Here is a 15,482-nt window from a genome sequence, read left to right as displayed (position 1 = left end):
GGGCAACCACCAGGCACACACGTCCCAGTGCCCCGGCAACCACCAGGCACACACGTCCCAGTGCCCGGGGGCCCACTAGGGCTCTTCAAAGCCTGCTGGAGGCGGCTCACTCCTCAGTGTCCCTGTATGTTCCGGCTTGTGTGCCGCCGACACCCCCTCTCCACCCCCCGCACCAGAACCAACTCAAGTGCTGACATAAAACAGTGCCACTGACTGTTTCCCACCAAAGCCCAAAAGACAGGGCTTCCCCGCGAACAGCCGAGTGAGGGCAGGGGACAGCACACTGCTCCCGAGAGCTGCGGCCACACAGCCACAGTGCTCCAGGGAGCCACACGCTCCTGGCTTTCCCAGCCACCTGGGGGTCATCCTGGCGGTTTCTTCTTTTTAATTAATTTATTTTATTTATTTGAAAGGCAAAGAGACAGAAACAGAAGACAGAGATCTCCCATTCACAGGTTCACTCCCCAAACGCCCACAACAACCAGGGCTGGGCAACAGAGGGCTGCCCGCCTTGGATCCATCTGCAGGCGACCGCCCGCCCACTCACGGGGAGACCCGGCGGAGTTCCTTCCCAGCCCTCTGGAGAGTGAACCAACAGAAGGAAGATCGCGCTCTCTCTCTCACCCTCTGCCTTTCAAATAAATAAATAATCTTTCTTTAAAAAAAGTCACGGTTCATCCGTGCCCTGCCTCCACTGTCCCCTGGCTGAGCCCCCATGGAGCCCAGGGCCTCATACATGTCATCGCTGCTCTAGAGCCCTGTTCCCAAGGCTGACCCTGCTCAGCCCACGGCGCTGCCGAGGGCCCAATGTCGGGAGCTTGGTCCTGGGGGTGGGGCTCTCGAAGAGGCAGGACCCAGTGTTAGGTCATGGGGGGCCACTCCCTGGCCCCTCCCTCCCTCAAGTGCCCCCGCCACTGTGGTGAAGCCTGGGCCAGGGCCAAGCCGACACAGGTGCCGCAGCCCGGAGGCCGTGCCAGCCTCAGGGCCTTCATCACGGTGGCACAAAGCCCACCTCCCCTTGGCCCCGACACTGCCTCCTCTGGCGCACTTGTCCAACGTGCCAGACTTAGCTCCATCTACAAACCACGCCCCACACCCCATCACTGCTGCAGAACCCAGGACGGCGGCACCCGTCTGCGTTCCCACAGGGCGAGGGGAAGCAGCCAGCTCGCAGAGCGGCTCAGCCCTGGGCTCACGTTGCGAGCGGCGTTCCCACCGCACTCCTGTCAGTGCGCCCTCCAGGCACAGCCTGCACTCACATCTGCGTGGCCAGCTTCTCCCGTGGGTGCTGAGCAGCCGCACCTCCCACCCCGGCCTCCTCCACCCGTCTTCCACACACAAGCCATTCCTTCACTTACTTAAAAGGAAGAGGGAAGGAGAAAGAAAGAGATCGTCCGTGTGCTGGCTCACTCCCCTGATGGCCACTGCAGCCAGGAAGTGGCCCGGGAGGCCGTAACTGGAGCTGCAGCGACAGAGAGGGGAAGAACGAGTATTTCCAACAGAGAGGGGAAGAACGAGTATTTCCGACAGAGAGGGGAAGAACGAGTATTTCCGACAGAGAGGGGAAGAACGAGTATTTCCGACAGAGAGGGGAAGAACGAGTATTTCCCGAGACAGACGGCAGCTGACAGGTGAAAACCGCACCCTGCTGAGCCCAGAAGCTCCAGCCCAGGCACAGGGACGTGGGAGCCATCGTGAACCACACTGCCTGAAACAGGAAACAAAGCAAACGAGCAGACGCAGCCGACACCGCACAGAGAAGCAGGCTGACGACGCAGCAGCCTCACTGCAGAGCAACGCAAGCCCGGGACGAGGCCCGGGGAAGCAGAGATCTCCGGGACGGACCCAGTGCCTCTCAATGCCTCCCCGGACCACGGCAGCATCCCTTGCCTCCTGTGCTGCGGACTAGAACAGATCGATGGGGCTGGCGCGATGCAGCAGCAGGTTAAGCCACCATGTGCAGCACCGACATCTCACATGGGCGCCAGTTAACAGTGCCAGCTGCTCCACTTCCGATCCAGCTCCCTGCTGTGGCCCGGGAAAGCAGTGAGAGATGGCCCAAAGCCCCTGCATCCACGTAGGAGACCCGGATGAAGCCGTGGCTCCTGGTTCTGGGCTTCAGCCTGGTGCAGCCCCAGCCATTGCAGCCATTTGGGGAGTGAACCAGCAAATGGAAGATCGATCGATCGATTTCTCTCTCTCTTGAAAAAAAGAGAACAGATTTACTTCTTGGGGTCCTGGAGGCCGGGAAGGTGCAAACTCCCACGGCAGAAGTGGCAGGGCCGTGAGCATGGAGGGGCCAGACTCTCCGTCCCTCAGGAACTCACTCCAGAAGTGACAGCGTGACCCACCCCACCCGACCAGGATCTGGGGGACTCTGCAGACCCCAGCAGACAACACCCATCTGAGCTGTCCAGGCTTCGACACCGGCCCCCACCACTCCTTCGCAATACGGAGCCAGAAAAACCTGACAAAAAGCAAAAACAGCCTGGATCAGACCATTGCTATGCTCCACGCCTCCAAGAATTCCAACAGGCCACACACGTCTGCTTTCACACCCGCCTCTCCACCCTCAACTCCTGCTCTGAGCCGCCCCATCACACACCTGCACTCCCACCTGGCGGCTCTGCCCCCGTTCCTGGGTCGCCTCCCCAGCTGCCTCACCCGACCACCTCCCCAACGTTGCAAACACCTTCCACAGCCGCTAGCGCTCTTCTCAGCGTTCTGTCTCCATGACGGACACACGCACACGCATGCGTTCTCCTCCACGGGGCAGCCTCCGAGTCCCCAGTGCCACAAAACCACAACAGGCTCTTAATGCACGCGCTGAGCTGAAGAATAAATTTACTGTGGATGCCACAACACCAGCCACACTAAACCCTTTTGAAAACTTATTATGGGGCCGACATTGCGGTAGCCACCTGCATTGCCAGCATCCCATATGGGCACCGGTTTGAGTCCCAGCTGCTCCACTTCCGATCCAGCTCTCTGCTATGGCCTGGGAAAGCAGTAGAAGATGACCCAAGTGCATGGGCCCCTGCACCCGCGTGGGAGACCCAGAGGAAGCTCCTGGCTTCGGATCAGCCCATTATGGCCGTTTGGGGAGTAAATCAGCAGAGAAGACCCTTCTCCCTCTGTGCCTCTACCTCTCTTTAATTCTGCCTTTCAAACAAATAAATGGATCTTTCAAAATAAATAAATAAATAAAGACTGGGGCCAGCGTTGTGGCACAGCAGGTTGAAGCCCTGGCCTAGGCGCCAGCAACCCATATGGGCTCTGGTTCTAGTCCCAGCTGCTCCTCTTCCAATCCAGCTCTCTGCTGATGGCCTGGGAAAGCAGTGGAAGATGGCCCTAGTCCTTGGGCCCCTGCACCCTTATAGGAGACCCGGAGGAAACTCCTGGCTCCTGGCTTTGGATCAGCACAGCTCCAGCCGCTGTGGCCATCTGGGGAGTGAACCAGTAGATGGAAAACCTCTCTCTCTCTGCCTCTCTGTAACTCTGCCTTTCAAATAAATAAAATAAAATATTTATCTTATTTATTTGAAAGGCAAAGTTACACAGAGAGAAAGGAGAGGCAGAGAGAGAGAGAGAGAGAGAGGGGGGTCTTCCATCTGCTGGTTCACTCCCCAGCTGGCCAAAACAGCCAGAGCTGCACCGATCATAAGCCAGGAGCCAGGAGATTCCTCTGGGTCTCCCACGCGGATGCAGGGGCCCAAGGACCTGGGTCATCTTCCACTGCTTTCCCAGGTCATAGCAGAGAGCTGGATCAGAAGCGGAGCAGCTGGGACTAGAACCAGAGCCCATATGGGATGCTGGCACTGCAGGCGGCGGTTTTACCAGCTACACCACAGCATCAGCCCCAAAAAAATCTTTTTTAAAAAAAAGACAGAGTTTGGGGCCGGCGCCATGGCTCACTAGGTTAATCCTCCGCCTGCAGCACCGGCATCCCATATGGGTGCCAGGTTCTACTCCCGGCTGCTCCTCTTCCAGTCCAGCTCTCTGCTGTGGCCCGGGAGGGCAGTGAGGATGGCCCAGGTCCTTGGGCCCTGCACCCGCATGGGAGACCAGGAGGAAGCACCTGGCTCCTGACTTCAGATCGGCACAGTGCTGGCCATAGCAGCCATTTGGGGGGTAAACCAATGGAAGGAAGACCTTTCTCTCTCTCTCTCTCTCTCTCTCTCTCTCTCTCTCTCACTAACTCTGCCTGTCAAAAAAAAAAAAGGCAGAGTTATAGAAAAGGGGAGACAGACACCACTCAGCATCACACCCTGTATTGCCACCAAAATGGATTTTAAAGGTAAAAACAAAACTCCACAAGGCAAACAAAAGCCAGGCCATCCTGGTTTGGTATTGGTTTCTCCAAACCTTGGGGTGTGTGGATAAAAGCAAAGATGAAAAATTCCTTGAGGGGCCGGCGCCATGGTGCAGTAGGTTCATCCTCTGCCTGCAGCACCAGCATCCCATGTGGGCGCCAGTTCTAGTCCCAGCTGCTCCCCTTCCGATCCAGCTCTCTGCTGTGGCCTGGGAAAGCATTGGAGGATGGCCCAAGTGCTTGGGCCCCTGCACTCACCTGGGAGACCGGGAAGAGGCTCTTGGCTCTTTGCTTGGGATCGGCACAGCTCCAGCCGTTGCAGCCATCTGGGGAGTGAACCAGCGGAAGGAAGACCTCTCTCTCTGTCTCTCCCTCTCTCTGTCTATAACTCTACCTCTCAAATAAATAAATAAAAATCTTTAAAAAGAAAAAAGAAAAAGAAAAATTCCCTGAATGTGAGAGGGATAAGAGGGATACAGAGAAAACCATCACCATTCTCAGTGCCTAACTCTCAGGCAAAAATGAAGACACCAGGCTCCCAACAGGGCCTCGTTTGCAAAGGTAAAGAAAGTGGAGCGGAGCCAGGACCTGACCCAAAGCCGGGCTCCAAGTTTCTTCCCAAACACACGCGCGGCAAAGCTCCAGTCACATGGTCTCCTGAGTGGGCACGCAGGGCCAGGGGGCACAGGCACACAGAGGTCGGGGGCACGGTACAGAGGACAGGGGGCACACAGAGGTCGGGGGGCACGGGCACACAGAGGTCAGGGGGCACGGGCACACAGAGGTCGGGGGGCATGGGTACACAGAGGCCATGGGGGCACAGGCACACAGTGGCGGGGAGGCACACAGAGCCCATGGGGGTACAGGCACACAGAGGTCGGGGGGCATGGGCACACAGAGGTCAGGGGGGCATGGGCACACAGAGGTCAGGGGGGCACAGGCACAGAGGACAGGGGGCACACAGAGGTCAGGGGGCACACAGAGATCATTGGGGCACAAGCACACAGAGGTTAGGGGGATGGGCACACAGTGGCGGGGGGGCACACAGAGGACGGGGGGCACGGGCACACAGTGGTGGGGAGGCACACAGTGGCCAGGGGGCACAAAGGGGCCTCCAGCTCTGCCAGGCGCCCTCTCCTCTGGGCACAGAGCAATGTGGGCACAACACTGCCCCTGAAAACCCTGCAGCACCCCACACCACCACTGCCCCCCCAGCCACGGAAGCCGTCACGATGAGGCCTGCAGACGCGCGTGGGCCTGGTCCTGCCCTCTGCCAGCACAGCTGGAGGGCAAGCACAAGCAGCAGCAGGCCCAGAGGGGGCTGCAGGGGCAGCCCAGGGACCCCGTCCACACGTGCCCCCCCACCCCGCACTCTTCTCCAGCCCAGCCCAGAGCTCACACAGTGCCCTCTCTGTGCCATGGCCCAGCCCCAGAGCCCCGCCTCTGGCCTTATCACGGCCTCACTCCTGCTCCACACGCCACCCCGGCCCCCACCCACCCTGGGGTTCTCACTGCAGCCAGCGCCAGGGAACTCACTTCCACAGTCTACACCCCAGACAACACGCGGCCGGCTAGAGGCTGCCTGTCTCTGCTTGTTCAGTGAGTGTCATTCGAGTTATTCTCCTTTAACCGGGGAAAAGTTGTTTAATTTATTCCACGTGGCACTGGGGGCTGACAGAAGCCATCCAACTTTCTGAATCCCAAACCCAACTCACAGTTAGAAATTAACCCTCAGTGTTGAGTCAGCCCGGACCTGGCGCCCGCAAGGCCAGAGGTGGGACAGCCACATGCCAGGCCCTCTGGGGAGGGGGCTCCGTCTTTCCTACACACAGGCGCGCTCGCTGCAGAAGCCACACGCCCACGTGAGGTTGCTCTCCGACATTCGGACGGTCACCTCCCTCTGCCACCCCCACAACCCCCACCCCCGGCCAGGGAGCTCCTGTCTCTCCAGCACCTGCCAGGAAGGACAGCGCCCGTGCTGCAAACAGCCCCTGCGTGAGCCAGGGACGCACACCCCCTTCTCCAAACCCCAGCACCGCAAGTAACAGGCTTGACCTCCCCCACCACAGTCCCGAGGCGGGGGAGGGCACCACGGACCGGCACTCAGGACGCCAAGAAAGCCGCTGCGTCCCTGCCCCGCTTCCAGTCCGATGTGCCCAGGAGGCAGGGGTGACGGCTCAGGAACCTGGGTCCCTGCCGCTCACATGAGGGACCCAGAGTCCCGGCTCCAGGCTTCGGCCTGGCCCAACCCTGGCTGCCTCGGGCATCTGGGAAGTGAACCAGCAGGTGGAAGATCTCCCTCCCTCCCTCTGTCTCTCTCTCTCACTCACTCTATACTTAAATAAATTAAACCGGTGGAGGGGGGGAACCCTGAGGCCAAATCATTCCCAACCTGGAAACCGTACAGACCTTAAAGCTTACAGCTCTCGGGATTCAAGCGAGGGGAGGGCGGCCCCACGCTCCACACTGACCAGGCTGCCAGGACCCCAGCTCAGGAGCACGCCGACTCAAGCCCACGCACATCAGTGCAAAACCTTGCCCAATGCCCCCACTGCAGCAGACGGCAACCTTCTTTCCCACACATGGCCTCCCGGCCAGGCAGCAGCGTGTAACCCACTGGTGGGGGCGCAGGGAGGCTCCGGCACCTGGGGAACACTCGTGTGCCAGGCAGCAGGGCTCCCGCCCTTCGGAGAAGCCGAACAGAAAACCTCTGTGAGGGGCGTGTTCCGAGAAGCAGCAACCTGGAGGCCCACCCCGCGCACGGCTCCGGCTCCCATCCTGAGAGCACAGACGAGGCGTGAGTGCCAAGGAAACCGTGCCGGCAGGGCGGGCGTTTCGGAGGCTGGCGGCCTGGTCTGTGGCCGAGAGGGCGAGATGCGCCCCAACAAGGAAGCCTCTGCGGACTCCACGGTGGTTTGCTTTGCTTTTTTTTTTTTTTTTTTTTTTCAAGATTTATTTATTTATCTGGAAGACAGAATTACAGAGAGCCAAGGGGAGAGAAAAGGGGGCGGGGGAGGGAGGTCTTCTATCTGCTGGTTCAGTTCCCAAATGGTCGTAAAGGCCGGAGCTGGGCTGACCTGAAGCCAGGAGCTTCCTCCAGGTCTCCCACGCGGGTGCAGGGGCCCAGGCACTTGGCCATCTTCTACTGCTTTCCCAGGCCACAGCAGGGAGCTGGATGGGAAGCAGAGCAGCCGGGACTCGAACCAGCGCCCATAAGGGGTGACGGCACTACAGGCCACGGCTTTACCTGCTCTGCCATAGCGCCGGCCCGGCTCATCTGCTTTTCACTTCCACACAGGAAAATCAAGAATCAACTTCATGTTTACTTTTTATGGATGTTTAAGCAAAATCTAAGTTTTTGTGTTCAGTTTCAGTGTCCACTTTATAATTCAGAGCCACTAGAAGTTCTATGAACAAATAAATTCTTTTAAACTTCAGTCACGGGTTCCAGTTTCAAAAACTTAACAGAAATGAAGGAGCCACGTCCTGTACCCTTGAGGACAGAGGCGGAGAGGCCTGGGCCGCTGCCCACCAGCCCTGTCCCCACACCCTGCTGCACACCGGGCCCTGTCCCCCACACCCTGCTGCACACCGGGCCCTGTCCCCACAACCTGCTGTACACCGGCCCTGTCCCCCACACCCTGCTGTACACCAGCCCTGTCCCCACACCCTGCTGTACACCGGCCCTGTCCCCACACCCTGCTGTACACCGGGCCCTGTCCCCACACCCTGCTGCACACCGGGCCCTGTCCCCACAACCTGCTGTACACCGGCCCTGTCCCCACAACCTGCTGCACACCGGGCCCTGTCCCCACACCCTGCTGCACACCGGGCCCTGTCCCCACAACCTGCTGTACACCGGCCCTGTCCCCACAACCTGCTGCACACCGGGCCCTGTCCCCACACCCTGCTGCACACCGGGCCCTGTCCCCACAACCTGCTGTACACCGGCCCTGTCCCCCACACCCTGCTGTACACCAGCCCTGTCCCCACACCCTGCTGTACACCAGCCCTGTCCCCACACCCTGCTGTACACCGGCCCTGTCCCCACAACCTGCTGCACACCGGGCCCTGTCCCCACACCCTGCTGCACACCAGCCCTGTCCCCCACACCCTGCTGTACACCGGCCCTGTCCCCACACCCTGCTGCACACCGGCCCTGTCCCCCACACCCTGCTGTACACCGGCCCTGTCCCCACAACCTGCTGTACACTGGCCCTGTCCCCACAACCTGCTGTACACCGGGCCCTGTCCCCACACCCTGCTGTACACCGGCCCTGTCCCCACAACCTGCTGTACACCGGCCCTGTCCCCACACCCTGCTGCACACCGGCCCTGTCCCTACACCCTGCTGTACACCGGCCCTGTCCCCCACACCCTGCTGTACACCGGCCCTGTCCCCACACCCTGCTGCACACCGGGCCCTGTCCCCACAACCTGCTGCACACCAGCCCTGGCCCCCACACCCTGCTGGTGGCACTCCCCACCCTCTCCCCTCACCCCGTACCTAAGGTTCACAGCTAACAGCTCCGGGCACAGGTTCGGTGCCCAGGTTCAGCCCCGCACACAAGTGAGCAGCGCTTCCTGTCTAGCTGCACACTGGTGTCTCACAAGGCCTCTGACCCATTCCAGCACCGTCACCAGGACTCTCCTAGGGTTGGGTCACGTCTGGGTGAAGCCACGGTGCGCTGCGAACACTGAGCGGAGCACACCTAACCTCTGAAGCACCCAGCTCAGCGCACAGCAGGCTGCAGTCGGCATGCGACCCCAGGGCGGGGCTGACTCACAGCCGCCCACGGCTGCAGCGCCAGCCTGCAAAGCACACATCGCGTCTGCAAACTGCCAACTCCGAAGCCTTAAGTCGGATCCCTGCACACTGGCGGCTGCTTCCCCAACACCATCGCGCTGGCACGCCCAGCGGGCGCAGTGCGTGTGGTCCTGCTACACTCGGCTCTCCTCACACGCGTCACCTCGCAAAGGCATAGGGAAGTCCAGGAACACCTGCCTGGTTTTCCCAATGTCGGCACTTTCTTCTCTTTTTTTCTTGGAATCCTCTGCTTGAACGTGATGCCCCTCTACAGAACCATGTGCAGTGAAAAGCCAATCACAAAAAGTCACAGGGCAGGCACTTGGCTTAGCTATCAAGAGACCGGGTGAGGGGCGGGAACTTTGGCACAGGGGTAAAGCCCCCCAACGCGTGCTGGCGTCTCCCAGCAGGGTGCCTGGTGCAGTCCGGGCTACTCCTAGGCACACCTGGGAGGCAGCAGGTGACGGCTCCAGTCCTTGGGTCCCTGCGACCCAGGCGGGAAACCTGACTGGAGCTCCTGACTCCTGACCCCCGCCCGGCCCAGTCCGGACTCCTGCAGGCACCTGGGGATGACCCCATGGATATCTGGGGCTTATCCTGTGTCTGTCTCTTTTTCTCTCTGCGTTTCAAATAAAAATAAATATATAAACTTTCGTTAAGGTTGAGGCCAGCGCTGTGGTGTAGCAGGTAAAGCCACTGCCTGCGGCATCCCATAGGAGCACCGGTTCAAGTCCTGGCTACTCCACTTCCAATCCAGCTCTCTGCTATGGCCTGGGAAAGCAGCAGAGGACGGATCAAATCCTTGGGGCCCTGCACCCACGTGGGAGAAGCTCCTGGGAAGCTCCTGGCTCCTGGCTTCAGCCTGGCCCAGCTCTGGCCATTGTGGCCATTTGGGGAATGAACCAGCAGGTAGAAGACCTCTCTCTCTCTCTCTCTCTCTCTACCTCTCTGTAACTCTGCTTTTCAAATAAATAAATAAATCTTTCAAAAAAATTTTTGCTAAGGTCATACAACTCCATGTATATGACAAGCGTGAGGTGAGAACAGATCAGCGGCCGCCGGGCAGCAGTGGCAGGTGCGGCTTTCAGGGGTAGCAGAGGCAGCTCTGTGTCCTGACTCGGGGGGCCACACAGAGCCACCTGTACTAACACCGCATGGAACTACCACACACGTGTGCACACATGCAACGGTGAGCGTACACGTGTGCACACATGCACACAAGACTAGAGGAATCTGAACAGACCAGTGGTTTGCACCAATGTCAGTTTCCTGCTGTTGAATCCATCCCGCAGTTACACAAGACGACCACAGGAAAGGTGGGTGAAGGATGCCAGAACCTCCCTGCTTTTTTTGCAACTTCCTGAGAATCTTCAATTATTTCAAAATAAAGAATTATTTATAGAGGCTGGTGTGGTGGCACAACAGGTTAAGTCTCCGCCTGCAGCGCCGGCTTCCCATATGGGCGCCAGGTCGAGTCCCAGCTGCTCCACTTCCCATCCAGCCCTCTGCTGTGGCCTGGGAAAGCAGTGGAAGATGGCCAAGTGCTTGGGCCCCTGCACCCGCGTGGGAGACCTGGAGGAAGCTCCTGGCCCAGCCCTGCCCACTGCAGTCATCTGGGGAGTGATCCAGTGGATGGAAGACCTCTCTCTCTGTCTCTTCCTATGTTAACTCAAATGAATAAATCTTTTTTAACAAAAAGGAAAAAAAGAATTATTTTAAAACTGGGATTAAATAAAAAGACTACAACTTTCTGTAAGCGGTCATTAAGAAAGGCAGGACAGGAGTGGGTGCTTGGTGCAACGGTTAAGACACCACTTGGGACACTGGTACCCTCCGCCCCGTGTGTGGGTTCAAGTCCCAGCTCCACTTCCAATGCCAGCGTCCTGCTCGTGGGCACCATGGGAGGCAACAGGGGGCGGCCCAAGCACTGGGGCCCCTCCCACCCACGTGGGAGATTTGGATGGAGCCCCCCCCGCTGCCGGTTTCAGAATGACCCGGCCCGGTGGCTGCAGGCACATGGGGTGAACCAGTGGATGGAGGTCAACCTTCCCCTCCCCACTGTGTCTTAAATGAACACTTAGAATCTTTAAAAAGAAAGAAAACTGGCCGGTGCCGCAGCTCACTAGGCTAATCCTCTGCTTGCGGCGCCGGCACACCGGGTTCTAGTCCCAATCGGGCCGCCGGATTCTATCCCAGTTGCCCCTCTTCCAGGCCAGCTCTCTGCTATGGCCCGGGAAGGCAGTGGAGGATGGCCCAAGTGCTTGGGCCCCTGCACCCACATGGGAGACCAGGAAAAGCACCTGGCTCCTGGCTTTGGATAGGTGCAGCGTGCCAGCCATGGCGGCCATTTAGGGGGTGAACCAACAGAAGGAAGACCTTTCTGTCTCTTTCTCACTGTCTAACTCTGCCTGTCAAAAAGGGAGGGAGGAAGGGAGGGAGGAAGACAACCATGAAAGTCCCACACGCGGTCACATCAGGCGAGTCCAGCGGCCCCTCAGGTGCAGCAGACCAGAGAGGATCGAGCGAGTTCACCGGCCCCTGAGCCCCGGGAGCTGCAGCCCGAGTGGCACACGCCAGGGCCCCTCTCGGGCCTGGGTGGACGCACTGCTGCCCATGCCACACCAGGCAGCCCAGCTCCCGTGCCCACCGGCTGCGTCCCCACTGCCCTGGGGCTGCACTGGGCCGAGGGTCACAGGGGACACTGCAGAAAGCAGTCCAAAAGGCAAGGGAGCCGCCAATGAGCTTCAGTGACTCCAGGCCAAACGCTCCACTCACCCCACAGTGTCCACTCACCCCCCACGGCATCCACTCACCCCACGGCGTCCACTCACCCCACGGCGTCCACTCACCCCACCGTGGCATCCACTCACCTCCACCACAGCATCCATTCACCTGACCATGGAGTCCACTCACCCCCACATGACATCTACTCGCCCCCATATGGCGTCCACTCACCCCACCGTGGCGTCCACTTGCCTCCCCTCTGGCCCCTGGCTCTGCATCACTGACCCCCACCATGGGAAACAGGATCCACACAAAATGAGCAGTGACCCCTCACCTGACACACGGGGCGGAGTCAGGCGGGCTCTGGCCCTGGCTCATGCTGCGAAGGCTCCTCCCACATCCTGGCTCCTGACTGAACGCCCTTTGGACAAAGCCAGCCCAGGACCTCCCCCAGCGAGGGCTTCCCAGCCAGGCCGCTCACGCAGGGCCCAGCACCCAGGATGGAGCCGCGTGGTGCAGGGACCCTGCCCCCGGGGAGGCCTCTGCCCGTCTGCCGGCAGTCCTCCCGAGGGAAGAGCGATCCCACCCTGGGGTCTCTTCCACAGGGACCCGGCCCCCATCTGCTGGCAGCCGCCCCCCCAGGGGTCCCACCCTGGGGTCTCTTCCACAGGGACCCGGCCCCCATCTGCTGGTGGCAGCCCCCCCAGGGGTCCCACCCTGGGGTCTCTTCCACAGGGACCCGGCCCCCATCTGCTGGCAGCCGCCCCCCCAGGGGTCCCACCCTGGGGTCTCTTCCACAGGGACCCGGCCCCCATCTGCTGGTGGCAGCCCCCCCAGGGGTCCCACCCTGGGGTCTCTTCCACAGGGACCTGGCCCCCATCTGCTGGTGGCAGCCCCCCCAGGGGTCCCACCCTGGGGTCTCTTCCACAGGGACCCGGCCCCCATCTGCCGGCAGCCCCCCCCCAGGGGTCCCATTCTAGGGTCTCTTCCACAGGGACCCGGCCCCCGTCTGCCAGCAGCCCCCCCCCAGGGGTCCCACCCTGGAGTCTCTTCCACAGGGACCTGGCCCCCATCTGACGGCAGCCCCCGCCAGGGGTCCCATCCTGGGGTCTCTTCCACAGGGACCCGGCCCCCGTCTGCCAGCCGCCCCCCCAGGGGTCCCATTCTGGGGTCTCTTCCACAGGGACCCGGCCCCCGTCTGCCAGCCGCCCCCCCAGGGGTCCCACCCGGGGGTCTCTTCAGTGCTGCCCCTCGGCCGACACCTGTCAACGTGCAGACCCAGTTCCGGTCATCACAGCACGGATGACCGGGCCCCGGACGTCAAGCCTGGTCTACGCAGCCAGCCAGCCAGGGCTCACCCAGGACTCAGCTCCGCCGCGCGATTCTCCCAGGGGGCGAGGCCTCCTCCCTCCCAGGGTCCCTCCCGGGCAGCACACACCTGCCCCTGCCCCTGTCCCAGCGGTGGCTCCGGGGCGGGGCGGGGCCGGCCTCCGCTGCCCCCAGGGGTGAGGGTCACGCTGCGCACGGACGCGCTTCCACCGCCCCGCGCCAAGTCAGAGCCAGGGGCCGCCCCCGGCCCCCCCGCCCCGAGGGGCACCCTGAGGCCGAGCCCGGCCCCCCCGGGGGCTGAGTCAGTGGAGCCGCAGCGGGCGAGCGCGCCAGCCGCAGGACCCCAGGCTTCGGGAAGCCGCGCACTCTGGAAAGCGCTGGGTTAAAAGCTCCATGACTACAGGAGCGAGATGACATCATGCCGGGAGGGGCGCCGGCCAGAACCCCCGGCCCCCCGCCCCGCGCCGGCGCCCGCCCCTCCCCGCCCGCCAGCCCTGCACCCCCAGGCTCCCGCCGCGGCCCCGGCCGCCGCCCCCGGCCCCGGGTCTCGCCCAGCCCACCCCCCGCCACAGGCCCGGCCCCGCGCCCGCGGCCACTCACAGTTGCGGATGTCGGAGATGAAGACCGCCAGGCCCCGCATCCCGTCCCCCTTGGACACGGCCGGCATCTTCGGGCCTGGGAGCGGCCTCGGCGGGCGGGCCCGGGAGCAGCAGCGCGGGGCGCGGGCGCCGTGACCGCCGCCGAGCAGCAGCCGCCTCAGGCTCCGAGCGCCGCTGGCTGCGCGGCCGCGCGCACGCACGCACGACGCTCGCGCCGGCGCGCGCGCGCAGGGCGCGAGGACGAGCACGTCGGGCGGCCCGGGGCGCCCCCTGGCGGCGGAGGCCGTGCAGGCGGCGGGGGTTCGCGGCCCGGGGCCGGCGCTCACGGGGTTGCCTCCTGGGGAGGGCCTGGCTCTAGGCTGGGCCGGCTCCGCTGTTGCGGTGGTGCCTGCTGGCGGGGGTCGCTGGCCCTGGGTGCGGGCCTCCCGTGGCGCCTCGCTCCCAGGTCTCCATTTCTCTATGAGTTGTGAATGCATTAACGCGGACAATGGCCCGGCCCGGCCCCAGGAGGGGCCCAGATCCTGTCGCTGGTGGAGCCGGCCCCTGGCGGAAGCTGGGGCCATGGGCTGCGGCTTCAACCTTTGGCTGTTCCTGGCCCCAGTGAGGAAATCCTCCCCCCGCCCGGGATCCTGAGATTGTAGGATTAGCTCGCCCCTCCCAGGCCTCAGGGGGCCAGGGCCCAGGGCTCCTGCCGCTTCTGAGCTGGGAGCAGGGGGACACACACCATCCCCGACCCAGCCTCTCCCTTTAGAAACAAGCCCCTGTCCCCCGACCAGTGGCAGCGTTGGGGAGGCCCCAGGGAGTCCATGGAGGGGGGGCAGACTGTCCTTCCCAGGGGCTGCGCAGGACCTGTGCCCAGACCCACCAGGGAGGCCTCTGTCCCCGCCCCAGCCCACCCGAACCTGCCTGCAGGAGGACCAAGCAGCCCCCAGGGGTGGGAAGCCAGGCCCACCTGCAGGGGAGGGGCTGAGAGACTGGTGGGGTGCAGATCCGCAGGGTGCAGAGGGCACACACAGGTGAGCCAGCCTCCCAGGCCGAGGAGGGGAGGCTCATGGGGCCCCCACGGCCACACCAGCACCCCTCATGGCGAGGGGACATTTCTCCTTTATCCCGTCCCCTCCAGCAGGACACCTCTGTGCCGTGACCCAAGAAGCACCAGGGCCCTGGACCCAGGCCGTGTCTGTGCCGAGTGAGGGGTCCCGGGCTGTGCTTGGTGGGCTCCCGGCCCCGGGGGCCTGACGCATGACCGTCCCCAGGACCCAGACAGGTGTCCCTCCTGGCCCCTCACAGGACAGGGCGCCGTGGGCAAGCCTGCCCCGGCTTCTCCCAGGAGGGACTGGAACTGGGCAGTGTGGCCTCGGGGGTCCCTGCAGGCATGCCCCTGCCTGGGGGGGTGGAGCGGGACAAAAGCAGGCGTGTGACCCTTCACCCTCCCCTGGCTTCTTCCCAGCCCAGCCCCGGCCGCTCCTCAGCCTCTGGCCGCGGGCAGTGCTTGGAAATGTTTCGTCAGTCCCAGGAATCGGTGGCTGTGGAGCTGCTCCCACCGGTGGGGGAGGGGCTGGGAGCCTGACAGGGTGCTGGGTGCACAGGTGAGCCAGCCTCCCAGGCCGAGGGCTCTGCACAGGCGGGTCACCGCCTCACCCTGCCCCGGCTGAACCTGCTCAGGCCCCCCGTCGGCCATACACATGACCCGGGGTCTCCTTGCCATCGT

General features: G+C 62.4%; 1 protein-coding gene across 2 annotated transcripts in view; it reads right to left on the bottom strand.

The window, feature by feature from the left end:
- The window catches only part of AP2A2 (adaptor related protein complex 2 subunit alpha 2), an 80,508-nt gene extending 66,603 nt beyond the window's left edge, over positions 1-13,905 (bottom strand). For both annotated transcript variants that reach the window (XM_062195632.1, XM_062195633.1), the window contains exon 1: positions 13,773-13,905. In XM_062195632.1, coding sequence (XP_062051616.1) covers positions 13,773-13,839 — 67 coding nt within the window. In that variant the 5' untranslated portion in view covers positions 13,840-13,905. The remainder of the gene's footprint in view (positions 1-13,772) is intronic.
- Positions 13,906-15,482: the final 1,577 nt, after the last annotated feature.

The sequence above is a fragment of the Lepus europaeus genome, chromosome 7 (assembly GCF_033115175.1).
Source record: "Lepus europaeus isolate LE1 chromosome 7, mLepTim1.pri, whole genome shotgun sequence".
Classification (NCBI taxonomy): Eukaryota; Metazoa; Chordata; class Mammalia; order Lagomorpha; family Leporidae; genus Lepus; species Lepus europaeus.
Note: the sequence above shows the minus strand (reverse complement) of the source record. Positions and strands in the feature narration are given on the sequence as shown.